The sequence below is a fragment of the Copadichromis virginalis genome, linkage group LG19, assembly GCF_057382275.1.
Source record: "Copadichromis virginalis isolate Kocher_CV1m ecotype Utaka linkage group LG19, C_Virginalis_male_GT1.1, whole genome shotgun sequence".
NCBI lineage: Eukaryota > Metazoa > Chordata > Actinopteri > Cichliformes > Cichlidae > Copadichromis > Copadichromis virginalis.
In genome coordinates, this window is record NC_140636.1 from 32,771,846 (window position 1) to 32,794,150 (window position 22,305).

The 22,305-nt window shown below is 40.7% G+C and overlaps 2 protein-coding genes across 3 annotated transcripts; one reads left to right on the top strand and one right to left on the bottom strand.

Annotated features, from left to right (window-relative positions):
- Positions 1 to 72: 72 nt before the first annotated feature.
- On the top strand, positions 73 to 7,311 carry LOC146686544 (dehydrogenase/reductase SDR family member 7-like). Its single transcript, XM_085440670.1, has 7 exons — positions 73 to 1,267; positions 2,533 to 2,685; positions 2,909 to 3,015; positions 4,082 to 4,321; positions 4,440 to 4,562; positions 4,645 to 4,857; positions 5,719 to 7,311. The coding sequence occupies exons 1-7, from the start codon at positions 1,117 to 1,119 to the stop codon at positions 5,758 to 5,760; spliced, it is 1,029 nt and encodes a 342-aa protein (XP_085296796.1). The 5' UTR covers positions 73 to 1,116; the 3' UTR covers positions 5,761 to 7,311.
- pcnx4 (pecanex 4) lies at positions 6,152 to 20,489 on the bottom strand. 2 transcript variants are annotated; one of them, XM_085440669.1, is made up of 11 exons: positions 20,310 to 20,489; positions 19,094 to 19,655; positions 18,611 to 18,790; positions 13,090 to 13,628; positions 12,865 to 12,965; positions 12,483 to 12,605; positions 10,773 to 11,133; positions 8,620 to 8,723; positions 7,433 to 8,538; positions 7,138 to 7,324; positions 6,152 to 6,968 (listed from the first exon to the last, which is right to left on the bottom strand). In XM_085440669.1, the coding sequence occupies exons 2-11, from the start codon at positions 19,567 to 19,569 to the stop codon at positions 6,717 to 6,719; spliced, it is 3,429 nt and encodes a 1,142-aa protein (XP_085296795.1). In that variant the 5' UTR covers positions 19,570 to 19,655; positions 20,310 to 20,489; the 3' UTR covers positions 6,152 to 6,716. The 2 variants fall into 2 exon arrangements, with proteins under 2 accessions (XP_085296795.1, XP_085296794.1); XM_085440668.1 differs by having other exon boundaries at positions 18,872 to 19,655.
- Positions 20,490 to 22,305: the final 1,816 nt, after the last annotated feature.

Sequence of the window (22,305 nt, forward strand, 5' to 3'; positions counted from 1 at the left end):
TTTGGGCCAGGTTGTTTAATGAAACATTAAACTGCTGTTTGATGAGCGATTTTTTTTTTTTTTTTTTTTTTTTTTTTTTTTTTATTGTAAGCATATGAAAGAGTAGAGGACTTAGAAAATTTACACTTCCTTTAAAGGGACAAGTAAAATTATCAACACAACATCACACCAAACACTATGCAGATACAGCAAGACCCAATCCAATGCACGTCTTCATAGAAGCTTAAAAATCCTTGTGAGGTTATTCTTTCACAAATCTTCTTGTAGGAGTCTTTGGAATCACGCTTGGGCACTCATACTCAGACTTCACCTGAATAACCAACCGTCTAATGAAATAACGTTCTTAATAGCCTACCAGTTTTGTCCAGGCCCTGGAATCACAATTTTAATGTGATGAGACTAAGTCTCAATTTTAGCTGTTTCTAAATCATGGTGAATTTACTGACAGTCACCTGTTTGTGTTTCATGCACTTTGCAGCTTCAGTTTTAATTATATATATTTTTAACATGTTTCTGAGACACAGAAAAACAACAACCACTATGTAAGTTTCAAAGACTTTTGAAATTGGTGTAAATTCTTGACCCTTATTCTTCATAACCTCTGAAATTCTTTGTGGCAAGCTTGATATCAACTTCCTTCCTATTGGTGTCAAGATTGACTCATAGTTTAAAAAAAAAAAAAAAAAAGGCCTCAAAGACTAGCTTCTTACAATGACCAGGGAGCAATTTGATGACACTTTGGTGCATTTTCAAGCATGATGGAAAACCATGTCTCTAGGCTAAAGTAATATTTAAATGGTTCAAATATCATCAAATTAACATTTTGGATCCATACACAAGAAATATGATACATTTGGTCTTTTGGGGTAAAAAGTGGGAACCCACAAGTTAATCAGCTTTGAACTCTAACAAGGCAGGAATGGATCCCAATCAGTCGAGAAACCACAGAGTGTTTTAAAAATTATGAAGAAGAAGAATAAAGACTTTAAATATCGCTCTCTAGGTTTAAATTTGAAAATACTAGAGAGGAAGTGATTACACAAGTGGTTACACTTTAACCACCTCTCATTATAGGTTGCCGTGTAGTTACTTAAATCATAAGTTTGTTGGTTGTGCATGTGTGTTGTTTTACAAGGAATGGAGTCCTGCACTGTATCTGCACTGAGCTGCTTCATAGCATTTTGTTTACTTGTCTGTTTAATTGGCTTCATTTTCGCGGATGCAGACTTCACTCTGCTTTGGGCAAGTCTGACAGGGCAAAGGCCAGGTGAGTGAAACAACCATCCCCCAGAACTGTGAGAAGTTTCTTATTAATAAAGAAGGGGCTCAGATTTGTGATCAAATGTGTATCTGCAACTGTTGGGGACAGTAAAAATAAAAAATGTTAATCAGCAAAGGCTAAGTAAGGCAAATTTTGGAAGAGATGATACATTTTTCTCTTATCAATTATTCACAAATGTTTTCGTATCAGGGAGCAGTGGCAGTCACAGGAGGCCTCTTCAGAGCCTGTTGCTGTTACTAAGTGCAAAGTTATCCTAAAGGGAAAGCACAGACTGTCTGTCAGCCAAGGGTTTGTTCTAAACAGAAACACATTTACTTAATAAAACAATCTTTGATAGCAATGCGGTGATTTTTGTGAAGCTGAAATGTGATACCTTAAAGAGGGAAGTTGTGCCCAAGGATCACTGTTAAGGACAACAGCTACAGAGAGCTAAATTAGACTGAAAACCTGCACTGAGACCTGAAGTGTGAATTCATTCTGTACTGTGCTGTACTGAAGGGGATAAAACCAGGATTATACTGTACCATTATAACTAGGCCTGCCATGTTAATGTGTAAGCAGGAGTTTGATGTTGTAGCTAGTCAAATATAGGTCAAACTTTAACTATTTTTATGCTGTTAGATAGTTTTGTAAGGAGCACTTTAGTCTTCACCATAATTAGAAAGTAAAGCATGATGCATAGAGTATCATTAAAACTTACAGGAATCTGGCCTCTTGTACTTGAGTGTAACCAGTGGTTTCCAACTTGTTTTAAACTTTCTTTATTTCCATTCATGAAGACATCTCTTGATTTGACAGCTTAGCAATGATACACCTATCTCTTCGAGAGTTCTCTTGACTTGTTTAGATGTTACTGAAGGGAAAAAAAGGAAAGGATACTGTGACCAGCCACTTTAGTTTTCATCTGTGGTCTTTCAGGCCTTTTTGGTATTTTTGAGATGGCCATCCTTCCATGCACACCCTGGAAAATTTCAAATCAACAGTTAACCTAACCCCACTAATTGCATGTTTTTGACTTGTGGAGGGAAGCTTCAGTACCTGGAGAGAACCCATGCAAACATGGGCAGAACATGCAAACTCCACACAGAAAGGCCCCCACCAGATGGTGGAGTGAAACTTTATTTCCTTTTTACCGATGTACCAGATTATGGATTTGGCTGCTCCTTAGGTTTTTGCTATCTCTCTGAAAGTTTATAAAGACCAAAGAACTGTAGCAGGAAATGTTGACTGTTGTGGTTTGTGTCAACCAGAGAGGAAGCTGAAAGGGTTGGTGGTGTGGATCACTGGAGCATCCAGCGGTATTGGAGAAGAGCTGGCCTACCAGCTGGCAAAGTGCGGCTCACGTCTCATCCTGTCTGCCCGGCGTGAGGATGAGCTACACAGAGTGAAACGCCATTGCTTAGGTAAGATAAATTGTTTTAAATTGTCAAATTATATCAAAGTAAAGTGGATTCCAGCCAAAAGAAACCCACTTAATGTGAAGGAACACTTAAGCTTGGGTACATGGACGTATATGGAGTATAACACATTAATAACATACTAGGTTTCCATATGATGTCAGTTATAGTTTGTTCAGTTTTACTCAAAAGTGACTAAATGAATGCTTTTTGTCCTTTATTCTTTAAGAGACCTCTGAACTTAAGGATGAGGATATTCTTGTTCTTCCACTTGATTTGCTGGAGAGGAGGTCACATGAGACAAAAACAAAAACTGTGATTGGGTACTTTGGACACGTAAGCTCACTGCAGTTGCTCATAGTTTCATGAATTTTTTTGTTGTTGCATTAACAACTCATCTATAACATTCAAATACTGGGTTTGATTTACATAATAGAGACCACCTTTGTCTTATTTTAAAGACATCCTTTAATGGATGGTTAGTTTCACTTCACTTTGTGGATGTAGTTTATTTTTTCATTATTCAAGTCATTTTCTAAGAACCTGTGACAGTGTGTAAATTCAAGACTTTTTACTTTAACAAGGTGTAGAAAACCTGGATATGTATGCCATACATGAAAAAGGGCTAAGGTAAAATATAGCAAAACGTATTTCCAGCTTTTACTGCAAAACCTTCCTTTTGTAGCACATGCAGAAGTCAGTTTGGAACCAGCATCCAAAATCTGTATCCTTCAGCATTAATGGTGTGCTGTCACAGATATGCTTGTTACCTATGCTGTGTACACCAATGCAGCCCCAGATGCTGACCTTTGGACTTGGTTCTCACAGTAAGCTTGGTTGTCTGTCTCCTTTTCTAGCCCGAACCATGTGTGGCACCCACGATTTCCAGGAACTATTTCAAATTTGGATTGATCAAACTGCAGTTTTAAATCCCCCTGTTAGCTGTGACATGTTCCACCACTTTTAAAGCCTAACACTGTTGTGCCCCTTTTACAAAAGCAGATCTACTGAGATGTATTCCAGCAGTCATCATCTGATCAGAGCCTTTTAACTGTTATTTTAAATCCACATGCACCATCTCTTCTGAGGTTGTAAACTCTCAGATAGCTACTCTGTTTTAAATGTCTGCTGAAAACAATGTTTTTTCTCCATAAACATTCACCCTTACAATTGTGATAGTTTTGATGAGACATGTGTCCTCTATTCAATAATAATAAAAAGACTAAAGCTTCCACTGAAACTAAACTAAAACTAAACATTTTCGCACAAAAAAAACTAAACTGAAACAACAAAATCCACTCTGAAAACTAACTGAATCAAAATAAAAACAAATTAGAAAGTACAAAACTATAGGTAACTGAAATAAATGAGATTTCAGATGTTCTTTTCTATCCCTCATCAGATTGATATCCTCATTAACAATGGCGGTCGAAGTCAGCGCTCTCTGTTCTTGGAAACCAGCGTGGATGTGTGCCAGGCCTTGATGGAGCTCAACTTCTTCGGTACGGTCTCTCTAACCAAGCAGGTGCTGCCTCACATGACGCAGCGAGGCAGGGGGAGCATCGTGACTGTCAGCAGCCTCTTTGGCCTTACCGCTGCGCCTCTTGCAACAGGTGCCTCTGCTAGCAAGCATGCACTTCAGGTGATGAGATTTCAGAAAGGAGATTATGACCATTTTATTTCTCTTAATTCTTTTCAACTAAATGTATTAGTTGTTGGCTTGTGGGAACAGATCTGGATCTCTGCTGTATTATCCACAGGGTTTCTTTAATTCCCTTCGAACTGAGCTGACTGACTATCCAAAAATACTAATTAGCACAGTGTGTCCAGGGCCCGTCCAATCACAAATCGCCAAAAATGCCTTTACAGCAGAAATAAACAAGGTATTTTTTTTAGTTGATATGCCTAATATAACCATTTCAAAGCTATGTTTTAAGTAACAAGTTTTCCTCTCATTACTTCAAGCCTCCACCCACAGTTGGACATCTGAAGAGGATGCCAACAGATCGCTGTGTGCGTTTAATGCTAGTGGGAATTTCCAATGGTGTCAAGGAGATGTGGATCTCTCAGCAGCCCATGCTCCTGCTTTACTACACCTGGCAGTATGCGCCCACATTCGCCTGGTCCGTGTCCGACAGGTTGGGCAGAAAATGGGTGCAGAATTTCAAAGCTGGTCGGGTAGGTACAGAAAGTTTTTATGGTGCAAAATTCCCTTGTAGATATATTATTTACACATTAGTGTAGGTCTGAGAAATTCAAACATCACCATATTTTTACCAAATACTCTGATCAATATGAGTATATATTTGGGCTTTATGAGTTAGTAAAAATCTTTTTTCATAATATTTGTTTTACACATTTTGACTTGGTCAGGAGCATGCAGGTGAACATGCAGCTTTTTTCCACTTTACTTGGGGCACATCAGATGCTGCCCTTTCTTTCTGCAACATTTGTGCTGCTGCAGTATTCTGCAAGGTTAGCTGTGCTAGATTAGACCTGAGACTGGTGGGTTCTCACTGTGAACAGGCTGAAAATACTTGAATAAAGTTGAACTATGTGTGTAGCGCTGTCTCTTAACAGCTGGGAGGCTCTAGCTTCTACTGACCTTGGTTGAGTCTAATAAGAAGAAGGCAGTGGCTAGGGTATGACAGTGAGCATGACTCCTTCCCCCTGGTGCTGACTGGATAACTGACTGACCAGTGTGTCTGGTGGCCTCTGCTGGACAGTGACAGCTGAGGGCCATGCAGAAAGGTCATGCCACTACTGGCTAGCCATTGTGGATTCACTTGCTTGGGATGAAGGAGGATCATTTTGGGACCAAAAGAAAAAGAGGAAACACTATAAAGACTTACAGAATCTAAACATTCCTCTACAGTGAAATAGTTGGGCAATGTAAGGGGCATGCTTGTGACCAATAAAGTATCTCAAGATTTACAGATGTTAACATGATATATATTCAGACAATTTTCAACCTTGAATAAAATAATTTTTCATTTTTGGTGCAAATCAAGTGCTGACAGTTAGCATCTTCTTTTGTAGGATGCAGACTCGGCGAACTTGACTAAACCGAAGACCTCCTGAAAATCACATCCTCAAGGGGAAATTGCATTCCTAATGTTGGACTTTGTATTTTTTTTCTCCTTTTTTCAAAATTTCTGCTTTCATGTCATGTCACCTTGGGATGGCTGTTGCGGGCGATAAACTGGCGATGTATAAATGAAATTGAATTGAGTCTTGAAGTAAATATTTAGAGACATAACTGGTTTGAAAGCTCCGTGCCCTCTTCCTATCTTAAATGAAATGTTTGTAACCAATAATCAACTTGTGGTACACAGCCTTGAAGAATGGACAACAAGCTATAAAGACTATATTAAGAATGGCAATGTTTCTGCAACGACCCTTTAAATGCCTACAAAAATTGAGTTATGTTCAGTTTTCTCTATCCCGGCAAGTTTGTTTAATGAAAAACAGCTTTTGACAAGCTATTTTTATTGTAAGTATATACAGCTACACATATAAAAATTAACAATATGTACAAGAAACTGTGGACAGATTCATTCTAGATTGTAAACAAGTGAATTGTAAACAAAACAACAGCACTAAACACCATACGTGTACAGCGAGACATCCCCAAGGCACATCCTTGATATCCTTTAACAAAGCAATAAAATCCTCATTCCTTTTTGTGGAAAAGTGAGGGAGGATGGGAAGGGGGATCACATGAACATTAAAAAGTCGAATTAAACCAGAGGTATTTATTAGTCGTCTCCTGGAGAGGAGGGGTCTTAATTTATTCACCTTTTGTTTCAGCACAAACATTAATAAACACAAATGTCTGTGCTTTGGTGGCGATGCCACTGCTCCATCTCTCAAATTAATGTGAAGAATTAAGTTGGTTCCCATGCCGACTTGACACTTCACAAACTCTGAGTCAACAATTTAAAATGTAAAACTCCTGATTTAAGATTTCTCTTGACTTTGCTACAGTTCAAACATGAATTTCTGTGGTACTCCCACCTGAAAGATGGAACCACAGCTCAGAGGCAAGGAAAGTGAAGTGGGGCAGATGAGTAAATAGGGTATCCTAGAGGCGGATCGGCTGCCTGAACCGTTAGGTTTCTTAGCATGAAGGGGTGGGCCTGAATGCTGTACCGCTCCTCATCATCATTAGTAGCATACAGAAGCTCCCAGGAGAGGTTTGCCCACTGGCCTCTCACCCCTTCTCCATTGAGACGGCCCACCTGTACAAGCTGCTCCTGAAGGGTCAGCACTCGCCCTGTGTAGGTACCCTGCACACAAGGACAGTCAAAATGTTACAAACTAACTAGTGGAACAAACTAAGCTGAACACATGGATTTATGAGAACCTTAAATTTTATGTCAACTGGATAATATACTGTAATTATAATTGTATATTTTGTAGCTTAGGTGTAAATGAGGCTTCGTTATGTCTTATTACCATTGTGAGATCATGTCCTAGTGAGAATAGAAAGGGTTTTTCCTGAAGAACGCTGTCATGCCAGCCTTTCTCTGTCACCAGGCCGATGTACCAGTCCCTTTCATATTCCTCCAGAGTGCTGAACAACTCTTCAGGGGACTCCATTGGCCCCAGGCTTGCTTGATCAAACAACAGCTTGAAACTGAACCTGAGGGCAAACAAAAGCATAAGGCAGAACTCTTATGGATGCTCTGGCTCAAATAAGTCTGGCTGATTATAGTAATCACAATCTAGAGGTCCTAACTGGCAATTTTACCTGAAAGCCTGAAGTGTGAGCTGGTAAAGTTCTTTACTTGAAGACAGCCACTCAAGTCCTTCTGTCCACGGTACATCTCCACAATACAGCCTGTACACATAACTAGGACTGGTGAAGGCAGACTCTGCCCCCAGTGAGATGAGACACGAAAGTGCAACATGAATATGCAGTTCCTTCAAAGCTTCATCTTCCTTGAGGGCTTTGGTCATGTCCTCTGAGGTTGCACCCTGCACAGCAGGCCCAAAGCGTCCCAAGGTAAATCGAAACCAATCCTCAGGAAATAAAGGCCTGAGAGACAGCAAGCGGGATGGTAGTAATGGTGCTGTCCTCCACCCTTTTGGTAGGTTGAATACCTCAGACTGGGGGCAGCTGAAGTTCAGATGTGGGAGAGAGCCAGACCTTTCACCGAATACCTCTGAGTTATGGCCTTTATCCACAGCTGGCATCCCAATACCCAGTCCCAGAGGCTGCAGTGGCTGCAGTGCAGAGAGGGCCATGTTTTCAAAAAGACTGTCCATCTCCACGGAGCCCGGCAGAGAGGCCCCCATCTGCAGGGTGGCGTGTCCAGACTGGGCTTCTGCAGTCACTAATGCAACTGTCCGTCTGGCTGGTTGAGGGCCAAATAAGTCATCCTCATCTGACCAGTCACCAAAGGAGGTCAAACTGGAGCTGTCCTGTCTGAACCTTATAGAAGACACATTGGACTCCACCATGACAGCCTCAGGTGGTTGGTTAGAAGTTGTCTGGGCTAACTGTGAAGACTGGGATTTCATCCCACCAACCGCTGACACTTCTTCACTGCTCCATAAAAATCCTTTATGTTTCTGCACACAATATCGCAGGAGCAACCAGATCAGAGCCTTCATGAAGTCATCCTGAAGTTTCCTCAAGTTGTCATGAGAGTCAATGATACCAGACAGCACATTTCGGGCATCAGAGTAGACCCGTACTGCAAGTGCAGCACACGGGGTGAGGGCATTGCCCCAATGCAGATTGAAGCCCTGGGTGAAGCCGAGCCGCTCAGGGCGTTCAAAAGCAGCTTCAAAAACCTCATCCACCCTCCGTGCCTCCACCGTGTGGCAAGACGTCTCCTGCAGCTCCAGGCCCTGTAACAAACACACCCCACCTTATGTAATCTTTTAGATTCTTACATAGATTATTAATAGACAATCAGAGGGATACAGTACCTTAATGTTGACAGTGCAGTAGCCATATCCCCTCTCCAAGATCATTATCCAAACCATGCGGTCCTGAAAGCGGCCAAGAAAATGAGAGCCTGGGGCTAATGAACCTGAAAATGGAGAGCGACTCATCAGTTATCCATACATCCAACATGTAAGGAGATGTGACTATGAGCACAGAACATAAAACATGTAGCACACATATGGGAGTCTTTCATTTTGTATCAGCTGTGCATCCCTCTGCTGACTACATGGATAACGTAGTTACTGGATGGATAAATCTCTTCTTGTCCCCAGCTTTCCATTAGTCCCTAAAACTTTGCTCTTTTTGTACAAAGGTGGATTTTCATTTTCTGAGACAGAAGACAGACGTTTAATTCAACACAGATGAACAGCAGCAGCAAGGTGAAAGGAAGCTTTTGTTTTAACCTGACTAGTGCTCGCTTGGCTCAAGGATAATGTCATGTCCCATGCTGACATCTTAGAATAGTCCCAGCCGCTACCTCATGATGTGAAGTGACACACTGGGCAGATTTCTTTCCTGCTCACTGCACCACGGCCCCCAGTGTGAGCAAAGCAAAAGAACACTACAAACTGCCACCGTTTGACTGTGAGCTTCAGCCTAACAAGCAACTTTTCTGAATTATACATCACAGCCACAGCTTCCCTAGCTCAGAAAAAACAATAAGACTGACTGATTACATCACCTTGGTTTTATTCAGTCTTAAATCATCAGTCCATAAAAAACAAGTCCCTACTTGCATGTTCCCCCCTCCCTCTCTTTCCCCCACCTGATTGGGAAGAGAACAAAACCCGAGCAGCAGCTCAGTTTAGCCTCGGTGTATTACGCAGTTAATGGTGTGGAAATATTTGGATGTAATGAATAGAGACCCAAGCTTTTTTTTTTTTTTTTTTTTTTTTCCAGGGTCACTTCACAGAAAGCTCAACTGGATCACGTAAGTTCACATTACTGCCCGTAGTCCAAAAAGTCTGCTCACAACAGAATCCCTCTTACTGTGTAACCGTATGAAATGATGCTTCACTGCTTTCAGATCTGCATACAGTCCCCATTTGACCCATACAAGAGTTCAGTTGCTGCAATTACAGCCCACGTCAAAACACACTGTTGTAAAAAACATATATATATACTTTTTTTCTATATAAGGTGACCTCTGTTTACCGAGAGCTGTAAAAAGAAAAACTTAATGGAGAAAAATACTGTGTGTATTGTAAGTTAAGCAAAACCAACTTTTAAGACAGATTTAAATTTAGATACTGTGACTGATTAGTTAATAATTAACAGGTTTCAGGTGCTTCATAAAGGAAGTGAACACTATTAGCTGTCCAATTTAGATGCCATGACGGGTTTTGTCATTATCTTAATTAGGGCTGTTCGACATAACGTTATACATCGGATGACGATATAAAAACGTCTATCGTTTCATTTTACGCTATCGTTTATTGTGTGGTGTCGCAAAATAAACGTTTATGGCAATATTTTTTCATGGTTTTGATGGTCACTGTAGTGGCTATATTAATTTCTTACAGTTCTCTCTTTCTCTTATATTTAATATAACCACACTACGGACGGACAAGCGCCTGTTTTTATGTGTTGTCATTAGTAACAAAGACGGTAAAACCACTGCGTGTCCGCTTGTTTATTTTCCACATAAACCTTTCACAATAAAGCTCAAGATCCTGTTGAGACTTTTCAAAATAAACTGAATCACATAAAAGAGTATGCAGAATATTAACGGATGAGAAGCAAAAAAGAGCCGTAAGGTGCTAAAAAATAAACCTTAGACTCAAATGTTAGAACAGGCTTTTCCCCGCAGCACGTCATGTAATAAATACTCACAAAGCAAACGGCGGCCTTTACAACTTATGTCAAAAAATATATAGTTTCATGTATCGCCAGCTGGAAACACTTCACGCAAGTCGAGCTGCCCGAGATTCACAGAATTTACTGAAAATGTTAAATTTTTGTGATTTATATCGTTATCGGACGATAGATGTCTTAATATCGGGATATGAGATTTTGGTCATATCGCACAGCCCTAATCTTAATGCTACAATTGTATTTTTCTAACACATAGATTTTGTATCAGCGGCTTATTTATTAAGAAAAGAAAAAAAAATTTCAGGCACGAACAACTAACCCAGTGACCCTCTTGCAAAGGCCGTCCTCAGAGCACAGGCAAGACTTCCACTCATTTGCTGGTAGAAGACAGAATCCGGGCAGGGACAGGCAGTGCCCACGGGTCCTGGCCAGCTTCGCTGAGGCCTGGGAAACCCCACAAGGAAGATGGGCAGAGTGAACAGGGGCAGCAAAGGGGCAGAGAGCAGGGCAGAGACGATCACCACAGCCAGGACCAGAGGGCATAGGGAGGCGTTCAGAGCCAGGAGAGTTCCAGCCGACTGACGGCGCTGCTTCTTCTCTGTCCAAGATGTCACCAACACAATCAGGGTGAATTTCAGCTTGGCTAGAAACTGGGTTACTCTGTCAAACAGGAGGCCCACCTGTAGCCAAAAGACAACAGCAAACATGAAGCGAAATCTTACATGTCCAATATGCAGGCATTAAATTTATGGCTGTGTGGCTATTTTAACTCTCTTTCCCAAAAGGGCAAAAGCTGATGACCTCCCCCTCTACCCTTAATGAGTTCTGACACCTCAGTATATCAATAAAGATATGATTTGATGAGCATCAGATTAGTTTCAGGGTTTTTCAAGGGTAGCTGCACAGGCAGAGATCCACCCTCACTAATTTCTGATGCACACCCAGTGATTTTGTTTCACACACAGGCCTGAAATATGACAGAAAGCACTCAGTTCAAAAAAGTGCTTCAAATGTTAGTCCTAGTAGGCTTTCAATGGGAAATTAGTTAATATATATATTTTATGAGGTGTCAGAGGAACATTTCATGTAATCAGTACAAAAACAATGTCAAAAAAAACTGAGGATAACATGTCAAATGAATCAATCTGCAACAGCAGGGGTTAGAACACTTAAGTCCTCCGGCATTAAACTTTGTAAAGTTAATTGCAGGTTAATGCAGAAGCCGCAAAGCATGGTCCCAATACCTCTTCTTACCGGTTGTGGGTTCAGGGGACCCTGGTTTACTTTTTTTTTTTTTTTGGAACAAAGCGCTCCAGCTTCTATTCAGCTTTTTTTACTTTGGAAAACCCTGCCAGGAACTACTGCCCCGGACAACACAGCTTCTAGGGCTTAGGGTCAGCAGGACACACAAACCTTAGCACTGCGTTAAAGGTGAGTCTTCAGGGGAACTTCAAAACAGAGCTAATGCTCCATTACATCAAAGGGAGCTCGTTGAGGCTGTTTGTGCATATGATCAGGATCCCTCCTGAGTGTCTTGCTTTGGAGGTTTACCAGGCACACTAAGCACTTTCCAAGATGCAGACCATAGGGAAAACACAGAACTTACCAGAGCTATGGATATATATAGCCTGATAGTGTATATTCTTAATTCTCCAGGAGGAGGTAGAAAACACTGTTGACGAAAAAGATGTCCAAAATACCCTGCTTGGCCATTCATTATCAAAGCTAGTAACATGTTGAGAGCTGATTTGAAATGAGGCACTTGCATTTGGAAGCTGCTGCTTCTATCCCTGATCTCTAATGTTATTTTCTTCTCAATATCAACAGCCGACAACAAAACAAGCCACACTGAGTTATTCAACTCAGGGCAAGTAGAAAAATACAAAGATGCCCCAATCTGGATAGTAAAGAGTTATTTGCGCTGGTCAAAGCACAGATAATTGTGACATTTTTCACTGTTTTATATTTAAGGGTCAGATTTTAAAGCGTGCACTGAAGAACTTATGGTGGGTGAAAACTTTGACCTCACCAGAAGAAGCTGAACTCCGGTACCTAAGTCATCCCACCCTGGCAGCACATTGTTTCCAGCTGCAAGCCGCACCAAGATCACCACCACCATTTGGAGCAGAGCATCTTCTGAACTCTGCCATCCCTGCATAACAACAATAATAAAGAGAAGCTGTTAAAATCAAGCAAGAGGCGCTCACTGATTAATACATTTTTATTTTCATTTTGATAAAAGGAAAGGATAAATAACTGTCAAGAGGACCCGTTTTTCCAGTGTCACCCTTTTCAGTCTTCTTTTGACAAAGATCTGTTATTTAGGTTGTTGCCCAGTTTAAAATCTCCCCAAAATTGCTTTACAAGTTTTTATTATTTTGACTGTGAGCAAGCATAAATGTTAAGTATACCACTCTAAAGGCTCGAGTAAATCCCATGCTCAGGGAAACCGTGTGGAGCAGCTGCAGAGACTTATCCATAGCCAGGAAAGCAATCATTGCAAATGGAAACACTGTGAAGTAAAACACACACAGATCAAACACATTCAAATACAGTTATTCTCACACTTGAGAAAACTGTTAACACTGGACAAAAGGTGACTTCCAATATGTATTATAAAAACCTCAAAACCTCACCCAGGTAAATAAGGACTCTTCTGATTGCAGCAGCAATGTACAGTCCTCTGTTTCTCTGTTTAAAAATGTGCACATTGGACATCCCTTTAGGGTACAGGGGATTGAGGAACACCCCTCCAAATACATAGGCCCCTTGGATCTCTCTGAGAGCCCAGCAGAGGCAGAACAGTATGAGGAGGAGGTAACTGACAGGAGCCTGGGGTCCTGTAATCAGGCTGCGGGACTGAGCTGATCCGATGAAGTGATGCAAAACGCCTGCCTCTGCCATTGCCACCAGTAGCAAGCTCAAATATAGCAGTACTTCCCTGCAGCCTAGATTCCAGCCAAAGGAAGTTGGAGGAGGAGGTGACGGCCCCCCTCTGAGCAATTCGCGGTCCCCAAAGGCTGACCTGGAACCTCTGCAGAGTGTGCCAACCTGGCTGAGATCCAGACTCAAGAGAAATCCCATAGCAGTGGAGAGGAGAACCACACCAAGTGTTGATGGGATGAAGTAATTACATACAGCTACGCCAGCGGATACACCAAACATCAACAGCAGCCTGTGAGACAGTACACACACACAGACACACACAAAAAAATTAGGGCTGATGATAAACAGGGTAATAAAACACTGCCAGTGGAACCATTTAATCTGATTCATCCATCCGTCCATTCTCGTGCGCTTATCCTTATCAGGATCGTGGAGGCGGCTGAAGCCTAGCCTAGCTATCATAGGGAGAGAGGCGTGGCACACCCTGGACAGGTTGCCAGTCTGATATAGGGCTAACACAGAGAGACAGATAGTCATTTCACACTCCCATTCACACCTATGGGCAATTTAGAAATGTTATCTAGTTTTACCTTCTGAGTTACTATAATTTCTTTTGTTTTGCTTCGTTTTCTTTTGGATGCTCCCTTCAGGGGTCAAAACAGCAGATGATCTGCCACCATTTCATCCAGTTCTTAGCATCTTTTATTGTCACACCAACACTCAGCACAAATGCATACCTCATCTTACAATACTGAAATGCTAAACAGAGTTTGTCCACTTTAATCTCAGGATATAGAATGACCCACATGACTTTTTTACAATATTATTGTTTCAAAAGTGAAAACAAATGATATACAGTTGTGGTCAAAAGTTTACATACACTTGTAAAGAATATAATATAATGGCTCTACCGAGTGTCCCGTTATTTCTAAAACTCTGATTTTTCTCTGATAGAGTGATTGGAACAGATACTTCTTTGTCACAAAAAACATTCATGAAGTTTGGTTCTTTAATGACTTTATTATGGGTTAACAGAAAAAAGTGATCACATCTGCTGGGTCAAAAATATACATACAGCAGTGCTAATATTTGGTTACATGTCCCTTAGCCATTTTTGCTTCAATTAGGCGCTTTTGGTAGCCATCCACAAGCTTCTGGTTGAATCTTTGACCACTCCTCTTGACAGAATTGGTGCAGTTCAGTTAAATTTGATGGCTTTCTGACATGGACTTGTTTCTTCAGCATTGTCCACGTTTTCAATGGGGTTTAAGTCAGGACTTTGAGAAGGCCATTCTAAAACCCTTATTCTAGCCTGATTTAGCCATTCCTTTACCACTTTTGATGTGTGTTTGGGGCAGAGGTGGGACCAAGTCATTGTTTTGCAAGTCTCAAGTAAGTCTCAAGTCTTTATCCTCAAGTCTCAAGTCAAGTCTCAAGTAATGTCAGGCAAGTCAGAGTCGAGTCTCAAGTCACTGGTGTAAAAGTCCAAGTAAAGTCACAAGTCTGAAATTTTGAATTTCAAGTCCTTTCGAGTCTTTAAAAAAAAAAAAAAAAAAAAAAAAAGCATGTTGCAGTTATATGCTAAATGTAAATATTAGACCATGTAATTTTTAAATCTGTGTTTTTCTCAACACATGACAAAATAGTGAACTTAGAAAATATACACAAATTGTGAAATTGCACCTCTTTAAAATGCAGCTCAATTAAACCTAGCTCCAAGAATAATTTTCACCGACGGTTCTGAGATAAGCTGCATGTTATTCTTGGATGCGGTTGTAGGACCGGCTTTAAAATCGCATGACAAAAATATCATACATAAATAAATGATTTTTTTTTTTTAAATATCATTTTTAAAAAAAAACTGCATCACCAACGTAGCCTGGAAAACATTTGCTAGTTAGATAAAGTCAGCTATCTCATCGTAGCATATTTATATGCATATTTATTAGGGCTGCCACAAACGATTATTTTGATAGTCGACTAGTCACCGATTATTTTTGCGATTAGTCGACTAATCAGATCATCATCCATTGGACGTACAGCGTACAGCTTATTGCACCAGCAGCATCTGCTCTTATATAACTATCATTAGCTTACAGCTTTAAGTGTTTAAGGTATGTGCTAACTAAAAATAAAGACAAGATGATAGTTTATTAAACTTCACCGAAACAATCTGCAAATTTCATTAAAATTTAATAAACTCCTTGCTATCTAAAATATAACAGGACACCGGAGTAAATTCTGGAGCATCTCACACTTCTGATAATCAGTTGTCTGCTTGACGTTTATTCAGCTGTGTAAAAACTATAACTTTGATCTCAGCCAAACCGATTTACTCAGGAACAAAAAACACTGAAAAAAGCCAAAAAATAACATTTTAAGTTATCTAAGTGACTTATATGTTTAACCTGAGTAGCGAAAGACGGCGGTGGGTTTGAAAACGATTTGCCGGGAGTCCGGTGCTCTCACGGCGCTAGTGAGCCTAGCCCCCGGCTAGCTATCGAGCTAGTGGGTAACAGATGTCTCCGAAAACGTCGGAGCGCTTTTGAAAATATGTGGTGTCTTGATAAACTGAGCAGATATTTGAGGTTTACACAGCTACATTCTCGCCTGAAAATATGTTAAACGTTTATTTTGTGACCCAGAAACAATAATAAGAGTAATATTAAAACTAACTAGCTGCCGCCATTGTTGGAAACTGAGCAGGGCCGCGCTATGAATTCTGAGACACAGCTGCTTCTTCTTCGGGGTTTAACGGCAGCTGGCATCCTTGTACATGCAGTGCTGCCATCTTCTGTTTCAGTCCGTTATTACACTCTTAAATCCTACTACTTATTCCTGCGTCTTTTGTGATCTTACAAAGCTTCAAACGACGCGTCGACTATTAAATCAGTCATTGACGATTTTGATAGTCGACGTAATCGTGACTAGTCGACTAATCGTGGCAGCCCTAATATTTATAATTATACGCTTCTTGGAGTGAGCGCATACACTCGTGAAGTTTACTAACTTCCGGTCACTGCAACAAGCCCAGGTACAGTTTACCGACGGATGGGTACAGGACCTTGAAATGCACCGTGTAGAAAGTAAAGACCATCGTACATATCATAAGTTTACCAGTCTCACAAATCGTCGTCATAAATACACATTCGTTAACCGTTTATTAATAGGACCTTTGAGCTCAATGGTAATTAATTAGCAGTGGAAATAATTTCTGGTTACAGAAATGTAGCAGTGACAATAAGACTGTATGCTGTAATCGTACTGGGCAATTAGTGATACAAAACAACTGTTTTATCCTGTGAATAAAAGTATATGTTTTTGTCAATGTACCATAATAACAGAAGCGAAACGCAATATTGTGTCAGGACAATTCAATATTTATGCACAATAAATAAAGGAGCATAGCGCAACAATTTCTGTTCAGCGCCAGACTTGCTTGTAACCTATATCACCAATTATGTTAAGAAAAATGACGTATTAACTACTACAGCAGACTGACCTTTGTGGAAATGCTTGGAGCAGACTAACCTGTGAGCTGGAGGGTTCTGGGACGTTATATTTGGTCTTTGAATGGCTGCAATCCAGGCCATCCGTCGCCTCTTTGTTACTTCGGAAACATGGCTTGAACAATTTCTCTTCAACGACGTAATCCGATAACAACCGATCTCTTTACCCGTCGGCTTCCCGTGGCTGTCATGCGACCGGCTATTGCAGTTAATAATACAACAGCTTCTTGCCATTTTTGTGTTTCTTTTTATCGCTGTGTGACTGATTTCAATTGAAAGCCTGCGTGCGCTAGTACCGCTTGCCACGAGTTCCCAGAATCCTTTGCGGTTCTACCCGTGAATGACGTCACATTTTCAATCTCTATATAATATGCATGTTAAATTTTATATTTGGGGTAAAATATCAAGTCTTTTCAAGTAAACCGGTTCAAGTCCAATTCAAGTCCCAAGTCATTGGTGTAAAAGTCCAAGTCAAGTCACAAGTCTTAGAACATTTTTTCAAGTCAAGTCTAAAGTCATAAAATTAATGACTCGAGTCTGACTCGAGTCCAAGTCATGTGACTCGAGTCCACACCTCTGGTTTGGGGTCATTTTCATGTTGGAACACCCAACTGCGCCCAAGACCCAACCTTCATGCTGATGATTTTAGGTTATGTTGAAGAATGTGAAGGTAATCCTCCTTCTTCATTGTCCCATTTACTCTCTGTAAATCACCAGTTCCATTGGCAGCAAAACAGCCCCACAGCATAATACTCCCACCACCATGCTTGATTGTAGGCACGGTGTTCTTGGGGTCAAAGGCCTCACCTTTTCTCCTCCAAACATACCGCTGGGCATTGTGGCCAAAAAGCTCGATTTTTGTTTTTTGACCACAGAACTTTCCTCCAGAAGGTCTTATCTTTGTCCATGTGATCAGCAGCAAACTTCAGTCGAGCCTTAAGGTGCCGCTTTTGGAGCAAGGGCTTCCTTCTTGCACGGCAGCCTCTCAGTCCATGGAGATGCAAAACACGTTTAACTGTGGACAATAACACCTGTGTTCCAGCAGCTTCTAATTCTTGGCAGATCTGCCTTTTGGTGATTCTTGGTTGACTCTTCATCCTCCTGACCAATTTTCTCTCAGCAGCAGGTGATAGCTTGCGTTCTCTTCCTGATCTTGGCAGTGACGAAACAGTGCCATGCACTTTATACTTACAAACAATTGTTTGCACTGTTGCTCTTGGGACATGTAGCTGCTTTGAAATGGCCCCAAGTGACTTTCCTGACTTGTTCAAGTCAATAATTCGCTTTTTCAGATCCATGCTGAGCTCCTTTGACTTTCCCATTGTAGCATTTGTGGGCGTTAGTATCCAATGAGCCCTATTTAACCTGTCTAAGAGAAGTCACCAGCTGTAGTCACTCATAATCACTCACAAGAAGTTAAGAGGCCATGCTATGAAGCTCAGTTCACTGACAACTTTCTAAGTCACCAAAATTGCTAATTCATGTTGCTGTATGTATATTTTTGACCCAGCAGATGTGATCACTTTTTTCTGTTAACCCATAATAAAGTCATTAAAGAACCAAACTTCATGAATGTTTTTTGTGACAAAGAAGTATCTGTTCCAATCACTCTATCAGAGAAAAATCAGAGTTTTAGAAATAACGGGACACTCAGTAGATCCATTATGTTATATTCTTTACAAGTGTACAGTTGTGTAAACTTTTGACCACAACTGTAATTTTTCAATTGTAGTTTGATGTCAGCTAATCGTTTCAGTGGTACCTGAGGTTGCTGGACATGGGTGAGCCTCCTAAGCCAAACACAAGAGTCTGCTCCATGCCCCAGAGGAGCAGAGCATCCAGGGGAGGCAGGATACCAAACGCCCACAGCAGAGGTAGAAAGAGGAACAGCACGTGGAGAACCTGGCTGGCCAGATGGAGTTCAGGGACAGCATCAGAGTACCTATAATCACAGCAACATGTCAGAATTATTATGACAGAAAACACAAAGTACTTTAATAAAATCATTAATTTTGTCACTCACCTATCAGCCAAATCCACAGCGATGAAAATAAAAATGTAAAGAGGCCGCGTGAGTGGGGTTATCTCATAAGTATCCTGTGCCTGAAAAGTGGCTGTCTCTGTAGCTGTATTTACAATGAGAGAATATTCAGCTATACACAGCGTCACCCAACTCAGGACGAAGACCACCAGAGATGCACCAATACTGCCATAAAGAGCAGTGAGTCTGCCAAGGAACACATACCATGTCCCAAAGCCACAGAGCACCCCAGCTAGCACTGTATGCAGCACCACATTAAGCCCAAAACGCTTTCCAGGAGCAATGAATCGAACAGTCTCTGTGCTGACACAGTGGGTAAATTCCACTTCTTCTTCATCAACAAGGATGTTGGATGCACCAAGTCTCTCCACTGTGCCGCTCCTCCGTGCAGCATACAGCGCCAGGGCCTGGACACCCGCCGCAGCCCCACACATAAGTATACCAGAGAGCACCGCAGCATGGAGCTCCTGAAGCAGCTGCAACTGACTGAGCAGGGTCCCGAAGCCCCCAAAAAGCCATGGTGTCAAGAACAACACTGCTTGATTGACATATACATAAGGTGGGGCACAGTAGCCCAACTTGAAGCGTGGACCCCCCAACACAGTTTGGGGGAAGCGCTTCCAGAAGAACTCCTGCTTGTACTCATTAAGAAGGGGCACATCTGGCCCCATTCTGACCATTCCCAAAAGGGTGGTAGGTCATCTCCACACACCTGAAGGAGAGTTTCCATTCATCATCATCATCATCTCAGAAACAGTGAAGCACCCTGCAATGGAGGAACAATTAATGAACAAAGTTTAGATGCACTAATAAGACAAAGAAACCATACAATAGGAGCTCCATCCTGTGCTTTTTTGTAGTCTCATTACACAAATTAGAGCTAAATAAGCCACAACAAATATATTTTTCACAGTGAAGTACATTCATCATCATTATTTGAGAATACCTTCCTCCAGCTCAGGTAAATGTTACTCCTTACAACCACACTATTATTATAATTTTTAAAGCTGTTTATCTACAACAGCACATCAATGGGTCACATTTTCCATCAGGGGAAACTCAATTTTAAGACACCACGTAAAATCACCGCTTAATAATGTGCAGCACAAAAAGGAATGGCAAACAAGAGCCACAGCTAGTCAGTTGCCAGGAAAACAAAACACAGCAACAGTAGCTTGTGGGTGCGCTTACGTGGGCTAACCTGCTAAGCTAGCAGGGATAATCATAAGTCTCGCTTCACAAAATTAAACCAGGTAAAAGAACACTGAGCACTGGGCATAGTTTTTGTCCCTTTATTTCAGCTAGCTCTATTACTGTTAGCTAACGAAGGCACCAAGTATTTTCATCTTGACTATGTGCTAGATTACTATTATTAACAGGTGAATAACAGCTGGTTGGCCACAATGTGAGATACACTTACCGTTAACAGCCGAATAGCCAACTGCAGACAGTTTTGTCTTTTTTAGTATTTGAAGATGTAATAAGGTAATATTATGGAGAAACGGGCGGAAATTGCCAACATTACCGTTAGCTACCAGCTAACCATTAGAAAGCCAGGCAACATCGGCATGATACACAGCCAGATTCTAACCAATGAGAGTTGAGGAAAGAAGAGCGCGGCGCCTCTGATTGGCTTAAACCGTACAATCCCCGCCCATTCAACTCAAGGGCTCTGCCACATACCATGGACGGTCTGTGCCACACACACAACTATTAATACAAAAAGGAACATATTTTTGAAAAGAGTTTTCACTTTAAGGGGAATATTTATTCACCACACATCGTTGAAAAAAACCGACTTCTATAAGCCGACAGACACTTATAATAATATGCACACTTGGAAAAACATCTGTAATGTTTAAAAAAGCTTTAATTACAGGTATCAGAAAGTTCAACACGGTCTAAATTCTCTTAGGCTCTTTCTTGTAATTTACAAATCCTGGTGCATTTTACTTTATATAGTAACCATTGTATAGTATTTTAGCTTTTCTTGGCACAGTATCTTCCTATTTATTTATTTATTTTTTCCATTTTTGTTTTTCCAGAATATTTCTAATTCATATTTTATTTGTGTCCCTTGTATTGTGGTAACGAGTGATTTTCCCCAGTGTGGGATTAAATAGTCTCTATATCTGTTTTAGTCTTCAGGAACAGTTCTCCGGGCTTCTTTGAGGATATTGTTCCATTCTCTGTCAAGAAGATCCCACAGTAGTTCAGTAATGTTGAGTTGCGCACTCTGTGGAGGCCAGCCCATGACTGATAGTGATCCACTGTGTGTTCTTTTATCTGGGTATCCTTTATTGCATTGGCAGGGAGTTTAGAATCATTGTCATAATGAAAAATGAAGCTTTTGCCAATGAGATGTTTTCCAGGTGGTAGAACTGATGGTACTTTTCTGGGTTCATAACTCCATCAATTTTGACAAGATCATTACCATGATCACTTGCAGCCCCAAACCATGACATACTCCAAAAAGACCCGTTGTCACTGATCGTCAGCCTTTTCTCTGTTTTCCCTCTTCCCTATGAATGGCTTCTTGACAGCCACCCTTCCACTGAGACCATTTCTGACGAGGCTTCAGTAAACAGTAGATGGATCAACTGAAGGGACAGATGTAGATTTCTTAAAGAAATTACTATCAAATACTGTTCATCTGCTGTGGATAGATTTTAAGGTGTGCTACTTCTTCTGCCCTCCATTGGTTCAGTTTCCTCAAATTACAAGCTATGTACACCATCCTAAAATATCTCACATTTTGGAAAATTTTTTTTTTTTTTGCATGTTATCTTTGGCATTTTTCATTTAGCTAAAGCCAAATTATGTATTTTTGCTACAGGCTGCTGGCAACAAAGTGCCTAAAGATACAATTTCAAAAGGATTCTTTGCCAAGTTGTCTGTAATACTTATAGACTTGTTCATCCCTTGAGTTAGGTGCCTGTTTTATGGTTGAATGATTCATAGGTCAGTTTTAAATGACTTTAAAAAATGAAACATTCCTCTGAAAATGGCCAGGTACAAGGACTGGACTGAAAATGACTGAAAAAGCAGTCATTGTCCAAAGAATAACTTTAAAAATGACAAGATAGTCTGGTTTCTTGGAAGCAAAATATAAAGAAATTAGGGGTGGCTTAAGACTTCCACTCATTACTGTAGATCAACAATTTATTATTATTATTATTTATTTTTTTACTATTTAATTTGTAAAAATGTGTACACACACACACACACACACACACACACACGTAGGAAAATATTTAGTATACACATCCAGAAATGCATACACTATTATATATTGTACATATATTTATTAGTTTCAGGTTGGCCATTCTTGTATTTTGCTCATTTGTGTTGTTGTGTTTGCACATCTCTGTTGCTTGTGGGGCTCGCACACAAGAATTTCACTCGCATGTGCTGTG